The sequence below is a fragment of the Garra rufa genome, chromosome 15 (assembly GCF_049309525.1).
Source record: "Garra rufa chromosome 15, GarRuf1.0, whole genome shotgun sequence".
In the NCBI taxonomy this organism is placed as follows: Eukaryota; Metazoa; Chordata; class Actinopteri; order Cypriniformes; family Cyprinidae; genus Garra; species Garra rufa.
In genome coordinates, this window is record NC_133375.1 from 26,939,526 (window position 1) to 26,958,372 (window position 18,847).

Consider the following 18,847-nt stretch of genomic DNA (forward strand, 5'->3'; position numbering starts at 1 on the left):
AGAAGTCTCTTCTACTCACCAAAAATGTTTTGTATTTAAAATAACTGTTTTCTATTTGAATATATTTTCAAATGTAATTTATTTTTAGCATCATTACTCTAATCTTTAGTGTCACATGATCCTTCAGAAATCGTTCTAAAATGCTGCTGAAAAGAACATTAATTATTATTATTATGTTGAAAACAGCTAAGTAGAACGTTTTCAGGTTTCTTCAATGAATAGAAAGTTCAGAAGAACAGAATTTATCGGAAATAAAGAATCTTTTATAAAATGATAAATGTCTTTTTCATCGCTTCTGATCCATTTGAAGCATCCTTGCTAAGTAAAAGTATTAATTTCTATATTTTCAAAGCATTTGAATGGTATAGTGTATAATATTACTAAGTATAAGTATAATAAGCTTTTTATTTCTGATAAATGCAGATCTTTGGATCTTTCTATCCATCAAAGAATCTTTAAAAAAAAATACTCTTTTTAAATATTAATAATAATAAGAAGAAGAAGGATACATGTTTCTTGAACAGCAAATTAGCATATTAGAATGATTTCTGAAGGATCATGTGACACTGAAGACTGGAGTAATGTTGAAAATTTTGCTTTGACCACAGAAAAAAAAAAAAGACATTTTAAAAAATATATACAAATAGAAAGCAGTTATTTTAAATAGTAAAAAATATTTAAAATTTGTACTGTTTTTGCTATACTTTGGATCAAATAAATGCAGGCTTGGTTATCAGAAAAGATCTCTTTTAAAAAAACATAAAAAATCTTCCTGTTCAAAAACTTTTGACTGGTAGTGTACATTGAATTTTTGGGGGGATCGTTTAGAGCCTTCAACAATTTTAGAGAGTACCCTTGAATGTAGCCTTTTTAAAAGGTTTTTTAACATCAAAAATGTCAATATTAAAATTCTATTTGCTTTCTTCTTTTTTCCTTTTAATCTCACAAAAATGAAAACGTAGCTTGTCAGCGGAACAAATGCATTGGTATCCATTCTAATTAGCGAGCTCATAATGGACTTGATGGTTTAAAATGATTGAACAACAGACTAGCTTATCAGACACACGGTAACCCATCAAACCTGAGTTTTTGAGCAATTATAATAACCAGGAGATCAATCAGCTGTAGGGTTTTTTTTAAATCCCCAACAACAGCTGCTGTTAAGGACAGCTCAGCAACCAAGGACGGTACAAACGTTCTTCAAATTTTGTCCCTTGAGCTCGAGCCCCTCAGGCAGGGTGAAGAGCTCACGTACAAAGTCCTTCATTTTTAATACAGTCCAACTGTAGAAACCCCGGCAGGCAGAATGACATCAACATCTGCAAACCTCCTGCGGGGACACGAGTGCCCGCTGGCACGTGAGATGCCCTTAAAAAAACGGGTGAATGGATGCATTTAAAAACGGTGACATTTGGGTCTTTCTGAACGTCTCTCTTTTGAAGATTTGCGATATGTGTGTGTGTGTCTCTCTCTCAGGGGAAGTGTGGCCTGTCAGGCCCGGCCTGCTATTGTGTCAGTGTATATGAAGAGAAAAGTGATAAAGTGTCTTTTGTGTGTCTGTGGCTCTGTGTCAATCTCTCTATGGCAGTGACCCTTGGCTGGCCTCCCCAGCGCAGATCTGGCAGGTATACGTGCATTACCTGCAAAGGACGGACCTGAGCTGTGTGTGTGGCGCTCTGAGCTGGCATTCGCTGGTTCTGCACGGCACACAAGCCATTCGCAGGGTCAAGTGCTACACGTCGCATCCCCTCGAGCTTCAGGTACGCATTGCGGGGTCAAAGGAAAACACACTGATCGGGGTAGGGAGCTCTAGATGGGGGATTATGATGGTGGCCTTTTTTACTGTAATGGGATGAAAAATAATGAGATGGTAGGTAAGACTGACTAGGTTATGTATATTTTATTTCTAATTTGTGTTTTATTTGAGGGCTTTGAATATGATTTAACCAGTTAATTGCATATTTTTCTGTGATTTAATCGCAGTTAATCACACCTAGCGTTTCAAATTTTTGTTTATTTATGTAAAGCACCACTGTAGACCTAATTATTAAAGATCTAAATTAACTAATTGTTGACTAATTAATAAAGCTTTAAATTAAATTATAAAGCTGTTTACTAATTAATAAAGCTCTACATTAAAAGTATATATAATTAAAAATTAAAAACATAAATACATTTGAATACTAAATCCCCTAATGTATGTATAATTAGTAAAGTTTAAATCATTTAGACATTTAAATATTTCTTTAATGTTTTTTTTTTCTTACCAATCCAAGCTGGTATCTGATAGGGAAGCCCATTTCAGCCACTAAATAAAAAATAAAAAAGGTTATTTTTGTACTTTTTATCTCACAATTCAGACTTTTTTCTGAATATTGTGATATAAACTTACAATTCTGACAGTTGACACAAAGTCAGAATTGTAAAACCTGACTTTTTTTCTCAAAATTGTGAGATATAAACTCGCAATTATGAGTTATAAAGTCAGAATTGCAAAATATAAACTCACAATTCTGACTGTTTTCTCGCAAATGTGAGCTTGTCTTGAAATTTTGACTTTTCTTGCAATTCTGACTTTTTTTCCTCATATATAAACTCAATTGCGAGAACAAAGTCAGATTTGCAAAATAAAAACTTTTACTTTTATTTTTACTTTTTTCTCCCAATTCTGACTTTATTTCTCAGTATTGTGAGATATAAGCTCACCATTGCGAGAAATAAAGTCAGAATTGCAGAGCAAAAACTTGCATTCTGAAGTTTATATCACCTAAAAACACAATAAAAGCAAAATAAATGATTATAATGAGTTCACTTTTGTTTTGTGTGTGTTTTTTTTTATATAAAAAATGTTATAATAATAATTATGATATGTAATTGTTAAGAAATAAACAAATTCACTATGATGATTTAAAGTTTAGGATTATTAAATGCTAAATTGTCATGGCTTTAAAATTGAACGTTGCATGGTTATAATTATTATTTTATACAATTTATAACATTAAATATAATTTTCAGATTATGAAAGCCCATTTCACAGTTATAAAGTCAAAATTGCAAGATATAAACTTGCATTTATATCTTGCAGTTCTGACTTCAGCTCACAATTGCAAGTTTTTTTCTCATAAATGCAAGTTTATATCTTGCAATTTTGACTTCACAACTCACAATTGTGGGCTTTGTTAATCAGTTATGTGAGTTTGTCTCCCGATTCTGAGAAGAAAAAAAAGTGGCGGAAATGGGCTTTCATAATCTGAAGATTATATTTAATATTATAAATAATATGAAATAATAATTATAACCATGCAATGTTCGATTTTAAAGCCATGATGTTTTAGCATTTAATAATCCTAAACTTCAAATCATCATAGTGCTGTTTTTGTTCGTTTATTTATCAACAATTACATATCATAATTAATATTATAACACTTTTTATATAAAAAAACACACACAAAACAAAAGTGAATAAATTATAATAATTTATTGTGCTTAATTTATAATAATTTTTATTGTGCTTTTAGATGTTAAACAGTCTGTATTAATTGCAGAAAGTAATGTATTATTTTTCCCATACATCAGTGATTTTACAGGAGATTGATTTAGAGCCGCAATTACTCAGAGAAGGATTTTGGCATACCTATTTGTTTCAGCCTCTTTAGCCTATATATTTGCTGATTATCTGTCAGTTGCCACAATAAAGGACTGCAAGGCAAATAGTTGAGTATGAAACTATAAAGTTTTGCCTCCCCAAAAATAAGAGCAGTGGAGTCAGATGCAGTTAAACTAATGTGAACGATGCAAGTACATTAAGGAGGATGAAAACAATAAAACTCTTTTGGCTGCAGCAGTATCATTAACTTCCAGTGTTCAGCACACCACAGCAAAGAAAGCAGAGCTTTAATGCAAATTCATACAGAATACTGGGACATGTGGATTATACGAGCATCATAAATCTCAAAATGGGTATTTCCTGTTATCCAAAATGTGCAAGCAGAGCAAATACTGCAGCTCCCATGTCAACAGTGTGCTGTGTGCGCGTAGAGGCCTTACTGTTGGTTTAATTGGCCATGCGCTAATGTCGTACAGCAGGTGCCAAGAAAGATGATGAAGCAAAGTAGCTATACATTATCAGCTTCAGGTGCAGCCTTGTGCTTTTTGAAGTTCTGCAGAGGAGGGTTTCCCTGAAGTTGCTTTTTGCTGTGTGGGTTTTCTGTTTACTGTGGTTGATGCCAGAAGCTCTGTGATCATAAGATTTGTGTTTTCCAGGTGGATCCAGGTGAAGTTTTTGCTCTTCCTGCTCAGGGAGTTCAGGATGTCTGCGTGGGCCTGAGGGCTCTGCGCCCTGGAAGTCGTTTCTTTTACCTCAATGTAGTTGATGTGGACACTCGGCAGCTAGTTGCCTCCTGGCTGCTGTGCATCACATGTCGACAGCCTGTAATCTCCAAGGTGAGTAAGCAAACTGCATCAATAGAGAGCAACAGTAGGCTCAGTAAACCACATTCATTTTCTCCATAGAGAAATTGATTTGTGACTATAACGCTTAAACCTTTAAATGCCTTTTTACTCTATTGTTCAAACATTTAGGGTCAGTAAGCAGGGTGACTGCCGGTCCTTATAAAGTCTTACAATGTCTTAAATAACGTTTTCCTTATAAAAGGCCTCAAAACACATAAACGATAGTTTGTGGCCCCCGCCTTAATATGAAAGTTTAATGTTACTGCGGCCCGCGAGTTTGATATGTATGGAACTTTACAGTGTTGTGTGCGGAGCTGAGCGAACCTACCAATCATGGTGGGGTATATGGCTCTTGGGGGCAGGACAGCAGCCGGGCTTGATGCAAGCAGAGAAACATTTCTCAATGAGTGAAAGTTACAGCAGCGTTCCCATGGAGTGTTTTCTTCCATGCCTGACTGGCTGCCTGCCTCGTTTCTATTGGGCACACGCAGACATTTGTCCCAGCACGCTGCGTTCACAACACTTAAAAAAAAAAGGTTTTTTAAGTTGTTGCCCAGCGGGACATTATACGACGTAGGCGTATATACATTACATATATAAATGTATGTATGTGTATATATATATATATATATATATATTAGGGCTGCAACAACTACGACAACAACGATTCTCATTATCGATTAATCGGGTCCGCCCACAGTGCACGCACAACTTCAGAGGATCACGTCAAATTACAGCACTGAATGACGCATTTCTATAGACAAAATGCATCTAAAAATAGTGGAGGAAACAGACTGAGATGCTGCAGGACAGTTACGTGATCCAAGCTGCCCAAAACATGAGAATACTTTATTTTAAACTTTAAGCTAATAGCGTAATGGCTTGCCCTGTGAGGCGCTTTAACAGATCCGTTTGCATCCTCAGCATGAAAACTTTCAGTTTGTGGTGATATCCTTATCTGTAAATGTCACATATTCACACAAGCATTTACATTTATGCATAAATTCCATTCTGACAGTCTGTGTTAAGTTTAAATCTTTACTGAATGAGCGTGTCAGACTGGAACACAGACAGGGAGACAATTAATACTCAGCGCAAAAACGTGCTGAAATGTTAAATTTAGATTTAAAATACAACATGTAGTGCACGTAGGAACTGTAAAGTAGGGCCAACTACTACAACTACCGCCGGTGGTTTTTATATTGAAACTCAAAATAAATGAGGCTTAAACATTAACAAACGTGCGTGTTTATTTTAGCAATTCCGTTTGTGAACAAGCAGCCTACAAAACGCTAAAATAAATCAAAGAAATAATACATTTAAATAAGAAAGTAGCCTAAATAAGTGTTTAATAGGCTATTAAACAAACATTCGTTGCAAAAAATTTCTAACAACCTCAACAGCTCATCAGAATTACTGGTCCGAGTCTTTTTTTTTTTTTTTTCTCTCTTTCTCTTCCTCATTGCACAGCTGCTGTTTTTAATAGGAAAGTAATTACTTTTATTTTCGTTTCTTTAGTTTTTAATGTTAATTTAGAAATATATTTGGAACACGTTTTGTTTGTGAAATTCAAGTTTTTGTTTTTTAAAGTAACGACCAAGCGGCCAGCAGCCGAGATCCATTTAGCCTTCACGATTTAAATTAAAATCCATAGATATAAAAAACTTAAAGCATATCACAATATTAGTTTAATTGTTTAACCTAGATAAATGTGTACTAATAGGCGCATATCCATGCAGAGAGTGAAAACTTTGCAGGACATGGAGGTGCCAGCGCCCTGTGAAACTTCTTTTTTTGTTTAATTTACTTTAAATTATTACTTCACTACTATAAAACGAAATAATTCAAATCAAAAACAAAACTCTTTCATTAGCTATAGGCCTAATCCATAGAGATACATTTAGGCATTAAGCGCGTCCAGTGAGCAGATGGCGAGTCAGGATCGTCAACTTCATCTTTGCGACACTGACTCAGAAAATACTAGTTTATTAATAAATAATTTGAAGAGGAAGCGCTGCCAGGTCTCTAGCAGCAAGGAGTAGGCAAGAGAAGCCATGTTCAGAACAACAGTTCATGAATTCTTCAATGTTCCATTCATGTTCAGGACAATTCATGTTCAGAAGAAGGTTGAAGGTTAAAGAACTGTTAATACAGACTTTTGAATCTGAATACAGCAGATATAGAAGACTGAAGAAACCACATATATTATTATTATTATTATTATTATTATTATTATTATTATTTTCATTATTATTATTTAGTACTGATTGATTGATTGATTTATTTTCTTATTAATACTTGATTTATTTTTCATCTTATTTTGTGTTAAAAAATAAAGAGATTTGAGAAGATTGGAATTTTTTTTAACAAAGCTTTTCTTGTGGAAAACCTGATGCGGCCCAGCCTCACCCAGACTCTGCCTCCAGCGGCCCCCAGGTACATTGAGTTGAGACCCCTGCCTTAAAAAGTCTTAGGCCTGGTTTCACAGATAGACTAAGCCAGGATTAGGCCATAGTTCAATTAGGACATTTAAGTAATTTTTATAAACGTGCCTTAGAAGAAAACATTACTGGTGTGCATCTTGAGACAAAAAAAAGGCACTGATATATTTTAAGATCAGTCAGTGCTAGTTTCTTTCAGTTGAAACAGCTCAGACTTGCATTGTAGTCTGGGACTAGGTTTAAGCCTTGCCTGTGAAACCAGGGGTTAATGTCTTAAATTCAGATTCACTGGGTCTTAAATATTTTCAGTCACAACCCCCACAGTAGTCACTGCATCATCAGACAGAATCGCAGTAGCAGAATACAGGTTGAACTACCTTTTTTCTGTATATAATGTTCTCGATAATAATAATAAACATAGGTGGAGCTACAGCTAGCTGACCACCAGCCTTGTAGCTAGTTTAAAATGTTTTAGATTTTATTTTTTACCAGAGAAATGTCAAAATGCAAGAATGACCCTTTTGATTTTCTTTCAACGTAAACGGCAATTGATTATGAATAGTGTATTTTTGGTATCAAGGTCGCACTGCCCTGTCTCTTTGTGAGAGACTTTAAAACAAATGAGTGTAACAGCACACAAAAAACTGAGGTAAAAATTCAAAATGTGTAGTTTATTTATAAGATGATATATTTCATACATACCAAGGGAGCTATTTTGCTGAATATTCTCACAATTGCAAATGTTACATGGATTTTAGTTCAATAAACAAGTAGTTATTCATAAGACACTATTTACTGTTTTGTTCTGTTTCAGCAACTGAATGAATCAGAATGACTCTGAATGATTCAGCGTTTTGAACGAATCAGTTGAATGAATAACTCAATGACTCACTCATCAATTGACTTACCACCTACTGGTAGTTTAGTATTTTTAAAAGTATGCATCCCCCCAACATTTCTTATTTGTATATTCATAAATGTATTTAAAATCTCATAGCATTTCACTGCAGTTTTAATTTTGTAAAATTTTACAGTGTACATTATTTAATCTGACTGGTAACAGGAGAATATGTAATGGAGGAGAAAGGTGATGCATATATATTTAAAAAGTCTTTATAAAGGTAAATAAAAATATGCAGATTTAATTTAATGTATTTTACAATTCTGACCTTTTTTTTCTCAGAATTATGAGATATAAACTCTCAATTGTGAACTGTTAAGTCAGAATTGTGAGAGAAACTTCCAATTCTAAGAACATATCAGTCTCTTTTTTTTTTCTCCTCAAAATTGGACTTTTCAGTTGTTTATACTCACAGTTGTTTATATATATCTCACAATTCTAAGAAAAAAAGTGAGAATTGCAAGATAAAAACTCGTATTTGCACAAGTCCGCAATTCAGACTTTATATCACGCTATTCAGACTTCATAACTCGCAATTCTAAAAATTGCAGGGTTATATCTCACGATTCTAACTTCCTTTTTCATAATTACATGTTTATATCTCGTAATTTTGATATTCTAACTTTAAAAAAAATAATAATAATTTTGCAATTGCCTTTTTTATTTTTTATTCAATGGCGGAAATAGGCTTCCATAGCAAGGATGCATTAAATTGTTTTAAAAAAAAAAGGCAGCACAATTTGATAATAATAAGAAATGTTTACTAGGCATCAAATCAGCATTTTAGAATGATTTCTGAAGGATCAAGTGACACTGAAAACTGGAGTAATGTAATAATGCTGAAAATTGCAAGAATAAATGTGACCCTGGACCACAAAACCAGTCATAAGGTTAAATTTTATATGAAAGTTCAATAAATAAGCTTTCTATTGATGCATGGTTTGTTTGGATAGGACAATATTTGGTCGAAATACATCTATTTGAAAATCTGGAATTTGAGGTGCAAAAAAATCAAAATACTGAGAAAATCACCTTTACAGTTGTCCAAATTAAGTTCTTAACAATGCATATAACTAATCAAAAATTACATTTTGATATATTTACAGTAGGAATTTTACAAAAATTCTTCATGGAACATGATCTTTACATAATTTCCTAATGATTTTTGGCATAAAAGAAAAATCAATAATTTTGACCCATCCAAAGTATTTTTGGCTATTGCTACAAATATACCCCAGCGACTTAAGACTGGTTTTGTGGTCCAGGGTCACAAATAGAATTAAAATATATGAAGATAGAAAATGGTTATTTTAATAATAATAAGTAATATTTCATAAGATTACTCTTTTACTGTATTTTGAGACTTAAAAAAAAAATTAAAGAATGTATTTAAAAAAATCAACAACTTTTCAGTGGTACTGTATATGTAAATAATAATTAATATTTTTACAGAAGAGCATAGCACTTAATAATAAAAATGATAATATGTGTACCTTTAATGCAGTTAATATCATTATGGATAAAAGTGTCTACGAAATGCATAAATGAAATGTAAATATGTGACGTGATAAAAAATAATATTTAATAAATAAATAAATATATATATAAGGCTTGGAAGTTTTAAGGTTTTCTATCAACTGTAGATGATAGACTAGTTTTTTTCAGTCAAATGAAACATTTATAATTAGAATTGACATTTACTTTTTTAATATATACTGTGCATTTAGTGTGTGTGTGTGTGTGTCTGTGAGTACATAACTACTTCATTATGTCATTTATCTTCCTCTTGCAAAGTGCTCTTTTCTAGCAACTATAACAGTGAGTGCTTATATAGAACCCAATAAAACGGATTTACCTTTAGTAACAATTAGACAGCAACAAAACTGACATTTTTTTCCCATTTATGTGATGTGATGCATAGTCCACAATGACCATTTTCATCAGCTTATGTAGATTTTTAGCAGAGCAATGGCAAAAACTGAATGGGTCTTTAAATTTCAGCCCTGAGACAGAGGATGTGGTGCATGAAGTCCGCGCCAGTGATTTAAACCTGACGTTTTTACTTCAGTTATTTTACAGTATGTCTCTCGGTGTGTGCTTTAATCTCCCCAGGCGTTTGAAATCAGCGTTCCTGTGGATGGAGGGAAGGGCAGCAATAAGAAAATCAGTTTCACCAACCCCTACTCTTCCTCCAGAGTATTCAATCTGCGCACAGATCGCCCAGACCTGCTTCAGTTTAAAGAGGAGCAATTTCAGGTGAGAGAACCCAAAACTAATTCTTCTTCTATCAACAGATCTCAAACTTTGCCAGGAGTCCCTGCTGTTTAACACTGAAGACGCACCATATTTTAAAGCCCCATTCAATGAAAAAGGTGTCTAGAGCCCAGAGGAGAAGGATCTTGACATGCCTCTGTCTAGGAATCAATTTGTGTCCGTCTAAACTGTCATTCTTAGACACGTTTCACAGTATGTGAAGTTCTCTGTATATTGGAGAACTCAATTTGTGCCCCGGCTCCTCTCGCAATGTCGGTCCCCAGAGGAAACCATAAAGCTGTGATCCAAAAAAATGGGACAGAAAGATTCTCTCAGTCAGGCTGGGAACGTCAATATCTCTCACCTTGAGGGCTCGGAATGATGCGTGTAGGTCTTACGGCTCTACGTTAGACTTCAATTAAAAGCTGTTAATTGATTAGGTGATCGATACGCGACCGTTGGCTATTACTCCAGATGGAGACAGAGAACATTAGTTAGCCACAGGGACAGTGTGTCTCGGATATATTACTGTGGTTTTGGGGGTCACAAAGTAATTTTTCCGATCATCATTTTGCACCGAAACGGTGTAAACCAGAACGGGGTAAGATGTTAATTTCATCATTCAGTGCCCTCATTGATCCCTGTATGGTTTAGTGAGTTTCACCTCCCATATCTAGGCAATAAATAGCGAAACAATGTGAAATATGCAAGTGACAGTATTGAACACAACGGATTAATGATACCTCAGTGTCAAATAAAAGCGCTGAAGCTCATAAAGAAAGGAAATGGCCTGTTCCATTTTCTTGCTAGTCAACACGGCTTCAATTATCTTCTCTCGCACTGGATTTATGACGTCTGTATTTTTGAAAAATGCAGCTAGAGATGTTGCTTTTTTCTCTCTTTGAGAAATAACAACTGTGTCATCGTAAAGTAGGTGCAGAGCCAAAAGACAACGGAAGAATCGATACGTGCGTGCTTTTGGGGAGATTATGAACTAAATCCTCAACTGTGTTCCATATGTCTTAGTCAGCCATTAGAGATAATGTATAAAGACAAAGAGAGAGCAATTTCTCTCATCTTCCTCTAAACACTGGGGTGCAATTTCAGTTACAACAGAGCTCAGGAATAGGAATTTAATCGTATGACAACAGTAGATTTGGAGTATAGTCGTATGGACCGCTTTTCTACTTTTATGGTGCTTTTATTGGAACTAACTGCATGGGGAAAAAATAACATGAGGGTGAGTAAATGATGACTTAAGTTTAATATTTAGGTGAATCTTTCCTTCAGTCATTCTTTTAAAAACAATGTTTTTTCTAACAGAAAATCAAATGAGTATTGATCGTACTGTATTTTATTATGGGATTCTGGCCATGTTGGCTGAAGAATTCAGACATTATAGGACCAGCTTTGCTATTGTTAAATAAAACTTAATGATTAATGAAACTATTATTGGTAATTGAAATAAAGCTGTAAAATCAAATATATATATATATATATATATATATATATATATATTGGATGAAAAAAAAGAAAGAAATATATATGAAAAACAAATTAAAATTATACATGTAATATATATAATTTACAGTCTTAAGTAAAAAAGGACAAAAACAGAAAATAAAACGTGTTTACTATAATTAACATTTTCAAATGTATGTATAAAACTGTAAATTCTAAATTCTTGTGTTATTTTTACTCTGTACAGTGTTATTTCTACACTATATTGAGTAGAAATAACACTAGAATTTACGGTCTTAAGTAAAAACAAAAACAGAACAAAATTAAACTTGTTTACTATAATTAAAATTAAATATTTATAAGACTGTAAATTGTAGTGTTATTTCTATTATATGTAGTTTTCTACATTATCTATAGTGATAGTGTGTGTGTGTATATATATATATATATATATATATATATATATGTGACCAGGGGCGGACTGGGACAAAATTTCAGGCCAGGAAATCTCACACTTTTCCAGGCCATCCCACACACCCACACCAAATTTTGAAACCACGGAAAACAAATTTTTTTTTTTATTAGAAGGCAAGACTCCAAACAACCCAATTAGTGGAGAGGGAGAAAGTTTAGCAGATATGGTAGCTGAAAGTGAATCAAAAACTGACTCCCAAAAAGTAGACAGAGCAGGACAAGTCCAGAACATGTGGGCTAAATTAGCTGGTTCTAGATGACACTTGTCACAATATGGATCAATATTGGGAAATATACGGGCTAGCTTACTTTTGGACCAGTGTACCCTGTGCACAACTTTACACTGTAAGACTCCATGGCGAGCACAAACAGATGAATTATGAACAAGCTTAAAAACTAACTGCCATGTCTCTGTATCTATCTCCATGTTAAGGTCTCTAGCCCAGGTAACCCAAAGACAATCAGAAGCCTGGGGCTGATATGTAAATAAATGGTTGTATAAAGTAGAGATAGCTCCTCTCTGAGAAGGATTAGTATTGAGAATCATGTCGACAAGGGTGGAGGGTGGACTCATGGGGAACCCAGGAAAATGCTTACGGGCAAAGTCCCGGATTTGCAAATATCTAAAAAAAAATGGAACCTTGACAAGTTAAAAACTTGAGTCAATTGTTCAAATGAAGCGAACTGTCCATCAAAGTAAAGATGCTTAATAGAAATGATCCCACGGTTCACCCAAGCCGCAAAGGCCCTATCAGTGAGAGAGGGAGGAAAAAGGGGGTTAAGGTTTACTGGACATAAAAGAGGTGTTGACTGTAAAGTAAAATGCCGTCTAAGTTGACACCAGATCTTTAGACAGTTCTTAACTATAATATTATTGGAAAATGTTGAAGGCGATAATGACAGAGGAAGACAGAGAAGAGACATCAGTGAAGATTTATCACATGCAGCCTCCTCAATCCCTAACCAGGGGGGCTGCTGAACATCAGAACTACAACAGAATAACATATTTTTGACATTTGCAGCCCAATAATAAAACAAGAAGTTGGGTAATGCTAAACCACCCAACTCCTTGGTTTTTTGTAAGACACCTTTTCGTATTCTGGGAGTTTTCCCATTCCAGATAAATTGAGAAATAGAGCTGTCTAAAGAGTGAAAGAAATGCTTGGGAATAAAAACTGGTATGCATTGAAAGATATATAAAAATTTAGGCAATATATTCATTTTTATACAATTTATCCTACCTGCTAGAGAAAGAGGCAATAAAGACCAATGTTGAAAATCTTTAGTCATTTGATCCAGCAGTGGAGAAAAGTTACAATCAAAAAGGTCAGAATAGTTTTTAGTTACACAGCTGCCCAGATAATTAAAATTATCTAAAGATTTCTTAAACGGGAGTGTTGAAAGAGGATAAGATATGGCCGCCGAGTTTATAGGCATTAGCTCACTCTTATGAAAATTTAGTTTATATCCTGAAACCTGTCCAAATTTCTCCAATAAGTCTAACGCTTGGGGTATGGATCTGTCCGGATCAGAGATAAAAAGCAAAAGATCATCGGCGTATAAAGACAGTTTATGCACAGATCCCCCCCTTGTGATCCCCATCATCTGACTGGACCTAAGGGATACAGCCAAAGGTTCAATAGCAATGGCGAACAGTATGGGGGAGAGTGGATAGCCCTGCCGAGTTCCACGTCGAAGAGGAAAATATTCAGAATAGTCATTGTTGGTACGGACACGAGCTAAAGGAGAGGCATACAGAAGTTTAATCCAGGAAATAAATTTACTGCCAAAACCAAATCTTTTTAAGGTGTAAAGCAAATAAGGCCACTCCACACGGTCAAATGCCTTCTCTGCGTCCATCGAAATAACCAATTCAGGAGTGGTGGATGTTGAAGGAGAGTATAATACATCAAATAAACGCCTAATGTTGTGGAAAGAGTGTCTTCCCTTAACAAACCCTGTTTGGTCTGTAGAAATGATTGAAGGCAAAACAGCCTCTACACGCCTTGCCAGCATCTTGGCTAATATTTTAACATCCGCACATAACAAAGAAATAGGGCGATAGTTACTACAAAGAAGCGGATCTTTGCCTTTCTTTAATATTAGTGAGATGGTGGCCTGTCTTAAGGTTTGTGGAAGAATGCCGGATTGAAAGGATTCATTAAACATGTTTAAAAGTAATGGGGAAAGTTTATCAACAAACGCTTTAAAGAATTCAGTGGGCAGACCATCAGGCCCAGGGCATTTCCCACTCTGCATTGAAAATAATGCACCTTTAATCTCATCTACAGTAAAAGGCTCGTCCAAACTAGAAGATGTCTCAGGGTCAATAGAAGGAATGTTTAAGGGGTTAAAAAAAAAACATCAAATTCAGCCTCTTCAGCTAAACACTCAGAAGCATACAATGAAGAATAAAAACTCCTGAATTGGTCATTAATAGTTTGAGGGTTAATAGTTGTACCATCATTGATATTGATTTGTAAAATATTTTTAGTTGAGACAAATTGTCGAATTTGGTGCGCCAATATTTTGCCTGGTTTATAGCCAGATTCATAATAATTATAACGAGACTTAAGTAATGCTTCAATTGCCCCGTCAGCGGCCAATAAATCAAATTCAGACTTTTTAATAAGCAAATCTTTGATAAGTTCAGGATCGGGGGCATCTGCACATCTGGACTGTAAGTTTGACAAGTCCCTAGAAATAGAGACCCCCCTTTCAGCAGTATTTTTTTTCCGAAAGGCAGAGTAGGAAATGATCTCTCCACGTAAATGGGCTTTGCATGCCTCCCAGATTGTTTTGAAGCTGACATGTCCGGGTTAACATTAGTAGAAATAAAGAGATCAATGCGACCGTTAATAGTTTCAATGAAATCTGGGTCAGTAAGAAGAAATGAATTAAAGCGCCAAGGGGATCGTGTAAAAGATATACCCGAGAATGAGCTATCCACTGTGATGGTACCATGATCTGAAATTACTATAGGACTATAAAAACAAGGCCAGCACCGCAAAAATAGCAACGGCTCAACAAGTCATCACTAAACAGAAAGTGTCCGTTCGCTTTCTTATGAGTTCGTGTTTAAACCTTTAACGAACTTGACAGCATCCGAAGTAGACAGGAGCACAGTTTTTTACCCATTGGGTAGAGTGATGCGCAACCAAAACCACCGTGCAACTGTGGATACTGAAATGAAGATACAAAACTTAAAAAATGGACCAGTTATTTACGCAACTACAGTCCATATCAAAACGACGTGAAAAAAGAAGAAAGAGTCAGCACCACAATACCAGCAACGGTGTAACAAGGCATCAATAATCAGAAAATGCCCGTTGGCCTTCTTAGGAGCTCGTGTTTAAGTCTTGAACGAACTTGACAGCATCCGATGCAGACATAAAGAAAGTTTTATCCCCGTTGGGTAGAGTGATGCGCAGCCTGGCTGGATAAAGGAACGCGGGCTTGTACCCGCGTTTGTAAAGCTCAGCCATCGAATCCCTGTACTCGGCGCGCTGCTTCAATACGTCGGGGCTGTAGTCATCAAACATGCAAATCTGATAGTCCTTATAATGCAGGACGCCCCTTTTGCGAGCCTCGCGGATTACAAGGTCTTTAACTTGAAATCAGTGAAAACGCAAGATGACTGGCCGCGGTTTTCCTCCCGGCGCTGGCTTGGGTGCGAGGCTCCGATGTGCTCGATCTATCTCGGGGGGCGAACTGAGGACCTCCGAACCAAGCACATCAATAAGCAGCTGAGAGAAAAACGCTGATGGACGAGGGCCTTCAATCGATTCAGGCAATCCAATGATTCGAATATTTTGACGTCTGCTGCGACCCTCCAGATCAGCTACTTTGTGTTTGAGCAAATCATTGTCTTTCTGCAACGCAGAGTATGCGCCCTCAAGTTGCTGGAGCCGTTGGTCAACTGACGTAGCGTTTACTTCGAGAGAATCAATGCGTTGCCCGTGATCATTAATGGTTGATCGGATGCTATCCAGCGCAGACGCAAGGGAGTCGAAAGAGGATTTGAAATCGGCCGAAAGTGCCGCTCGGTTTTTTTCGTCCAGCAGCGAGCTTATGTCGGCCATGGAAATCGGCGGGCACTCCTTTTCCCTTTCTGCTTGTTTTCCTTTAGCTTTAGACATGATAAGGCGAGCTAAACAAATACAGCCCGTTTCCGAAACTTTGTTGACTCTACCGATGAAAAAATAAAGGTTTAACAAGAAACTTAAAGATAAAACCGCGGGAGCAAGCTATGCGTGCGACTACTCTGCACAACTCATAACCGGAAGTCCCATAGAATTTAGTCTTAAGGAAAAAATGACGAAAACAAACTAAAACTTTAAAAATTAACTAAAATAAACTCCAAATTTAAACATTTTATTTATAAGACTAAATTCTATAGTGTTAATCCTATTCTATAGTGTTATTTCTACACTATTTATATAGTGTAGAAATAACACTGTAGAATTTAGTCTTGGGTAAAAAAAGATGAAAGCACAAAAAACCTATTTACTATAACAAAATTTTTAAGAATTCTGTATCTATATCTGTCTATATACTGTAAATTATAGTGTTATTTCTTTTCTATACAGTGTTGTTTCTGCACTATATGTATAGTGTATAGATAACACTGTATAGAATTTACAGTCTTAGAGGAAAAAACAGTGTATAGTTATCTTAGAGATAAAGATTCTCTCTCTCTCTCTCTCTCTCGTTATGGCTGAAAACGTTTTTTTGATTCCTAAACTTTCTCTAATTCTCTAGATTTGTAAATTGAAAACCAGTTTTCAGCCAGAACCAGTTTTATTATAAACAAATAAATGTTTGATTTGATACTTTAGTTTTTCATTCCTGTACTTCCGTTGTATGAATATGTACAAATACATACCTATTAATTTGTTTGTCTGTGTGTGTGTGTGTGTGTGTGTGTGTGTGTGTGTGTGTGTGTGTGTGTTTTAGATAGGAGGAGGGGAGCTGTACACCATCGGCCTGCGCTTTGCTCCAAGTCAGAACCCCGGCATGGAAGAGATTCTCATCTTTATCAATGACAAACAGGATAAGAACGAGGACACTTACTGTGTTAGAGTCCAATACAGATAACACAACACCATCACCCTGCGTTACACCTGCTGCTTTTGCCCACAAACAGACCTTAAACCACCAGATCGATGGGGATTTACTCACATCGTGGACATGTATTTTTGCTTATACAGTGTGATAAGTTGATCCAAATAAGACGACATGTATTGAAATACAGAACAAACACTCTATATATCGATGCAGACAGTAAGTAAGGTTAACTCAAATACACGGAGTAAAACGTCTCTCACGTGCACTAGAGTAAAACTGCCCTGCGGTGCAGAAGGCTGAAACCGAGAAGAGATTCTGATGCTCATATCAGCGCTCTTGATGTGTGTGTTTATCGTTACGCTGAATCCCTGCTGTGATGTGTCATTAGCAGCGGAGAGTGGATGGCCACTTGCCCAGGACTTCAGCTCTAGATCTACAAAAAGTGAGATGTGTTTGTATGACCAATTATTTTATTTTATTTTATTTTATTTTATTTTATTAAGTGTTCAGAGTGTTACATTTGCACTTACTCACAATAGAGTGCTTAATTTGGGTGAAGGAAACACAGTCATCCTTCATTCTTTTTACTGTTTTTTTAGCATCAATAAAAAGGGCTCTGATTTGTGAGTATGATTCTTTGTATCAATGATGACATGCTGTGCTTTGTGTTTGTGTGTACAGTATGTGTGTTTGCAGTAGTTGTGAAGGGTTTCCATTAACATCTGTGGACTAATCTCCTGGCTCCTATTAGAGCTACAGCTGCCTGAGTCTGACAACAACCAAGTAACCTGCCAACTAACCAGCCCAGACATGGAAGATTGGAGGAAAATAAGAAAGGACCGTAAGAAAGAATGTACAGGAAATTTACTGTGGGTTGTCAAAGTCTGAAACCACATTGAAAAACTGTCATTTAGAGGCTGTTACAAAACCTGATTTTCTAATTCCTGATAATTTGCGCACCTCCATGTCATCCAAGATCTTCATTTCGAAAGGAAATTAAGGCTTTTGAGGAAAACATTCCAGGATTTTTCTTCATAGAGTGGTCTTCAATGGTAGGTTGAAGATACGATGCAGCTTTAAAGGGCTCTGTCCTAATGCGTAGACAAATTGTAATTTTTTTTAGAAAATGACTGATTTTGCTAGATAAGATCCTTATTCATCAGCTGGGATTATGTAGAGCCCTTTGAAGCTGCAAAGAAACTGCATTTTGGACCTTCAACCCATTGGGTCCCAGTATATGGATAAAAATTCTGAAAATGTTTTCCTCAAAAACCTTCATTTCATTTGGACTGAAGAAAGAAAGACATCTTGAACATCTTGGATGACAAGGGGGTGAGTAAATTATCAGGAATTGTTTATTCTGGAAGTGAACTAATCCTTTAAAATGATCAAAAGTAAAATAAATGCTGTGCTTTTGAACTCTGTTCATCAAATGAATCAAGAAAATTGTTTTTAACTTTGATAAGATCAAGAAATGTTATTTGAGAACCAAATCAACAAATTAGAATGATTTCTGAAGGATGCTGAAGACTGCTGAAAATTCAGCTTTGCCATCACAGGAATAAATTACATTTCAAAGTACATTAAAATAGAAAACATGTGATAATACTTGTCAGTATAACTGTTTTATTGTAGTTCTGAGCATAGGTGCAGCCTTGCAGCTTCTTTAAAAAAATATAAAAAAAATCCCAGACTTTTTACCAGTATCGTATGTGTCTTATAAATTTACTGAAATAATATTTATCTATTAAATAACTTGGGTAATAGGGTTGAATTGTACCTTTTCTGTATTAGAAGC

General features: G+C 35.5%; 1 protein-coding gene across 1 annotated transcript in view; it reads left to right on the plus strand.

The window, feature by feature from the left end:
• The window catches only part of nphp4 (nephronophthisis 4), a 239,143-nt gene extending 220,808 nt beyond the window's left edge, over positions 1-18,335 (plus strand). The window contains exons 26-29 of the mRNA XM_073819843.1: positions 1,589-1,760; positions 4,264-4,443; positions 9,907-10,050; positions 16,939-18,335. Of these exons, the coding sequence (XP_073675944.1) occupies positions 1,589-1,760; positions 4,264-4,443; positions 9,907-10,050; positions 16,939-17,079 (637 nt within the window). The 3' untranslated portion in view covers positions 17,080-18,335. The remainder of the gene's footprint in view (positions 1-1,588; positions 1,761-4,263; positions 4,444-9,906; positions 10,051-16,938) is intronic.
• Positions 18,336-18,847: the final 512 nt, after the last annotated feature.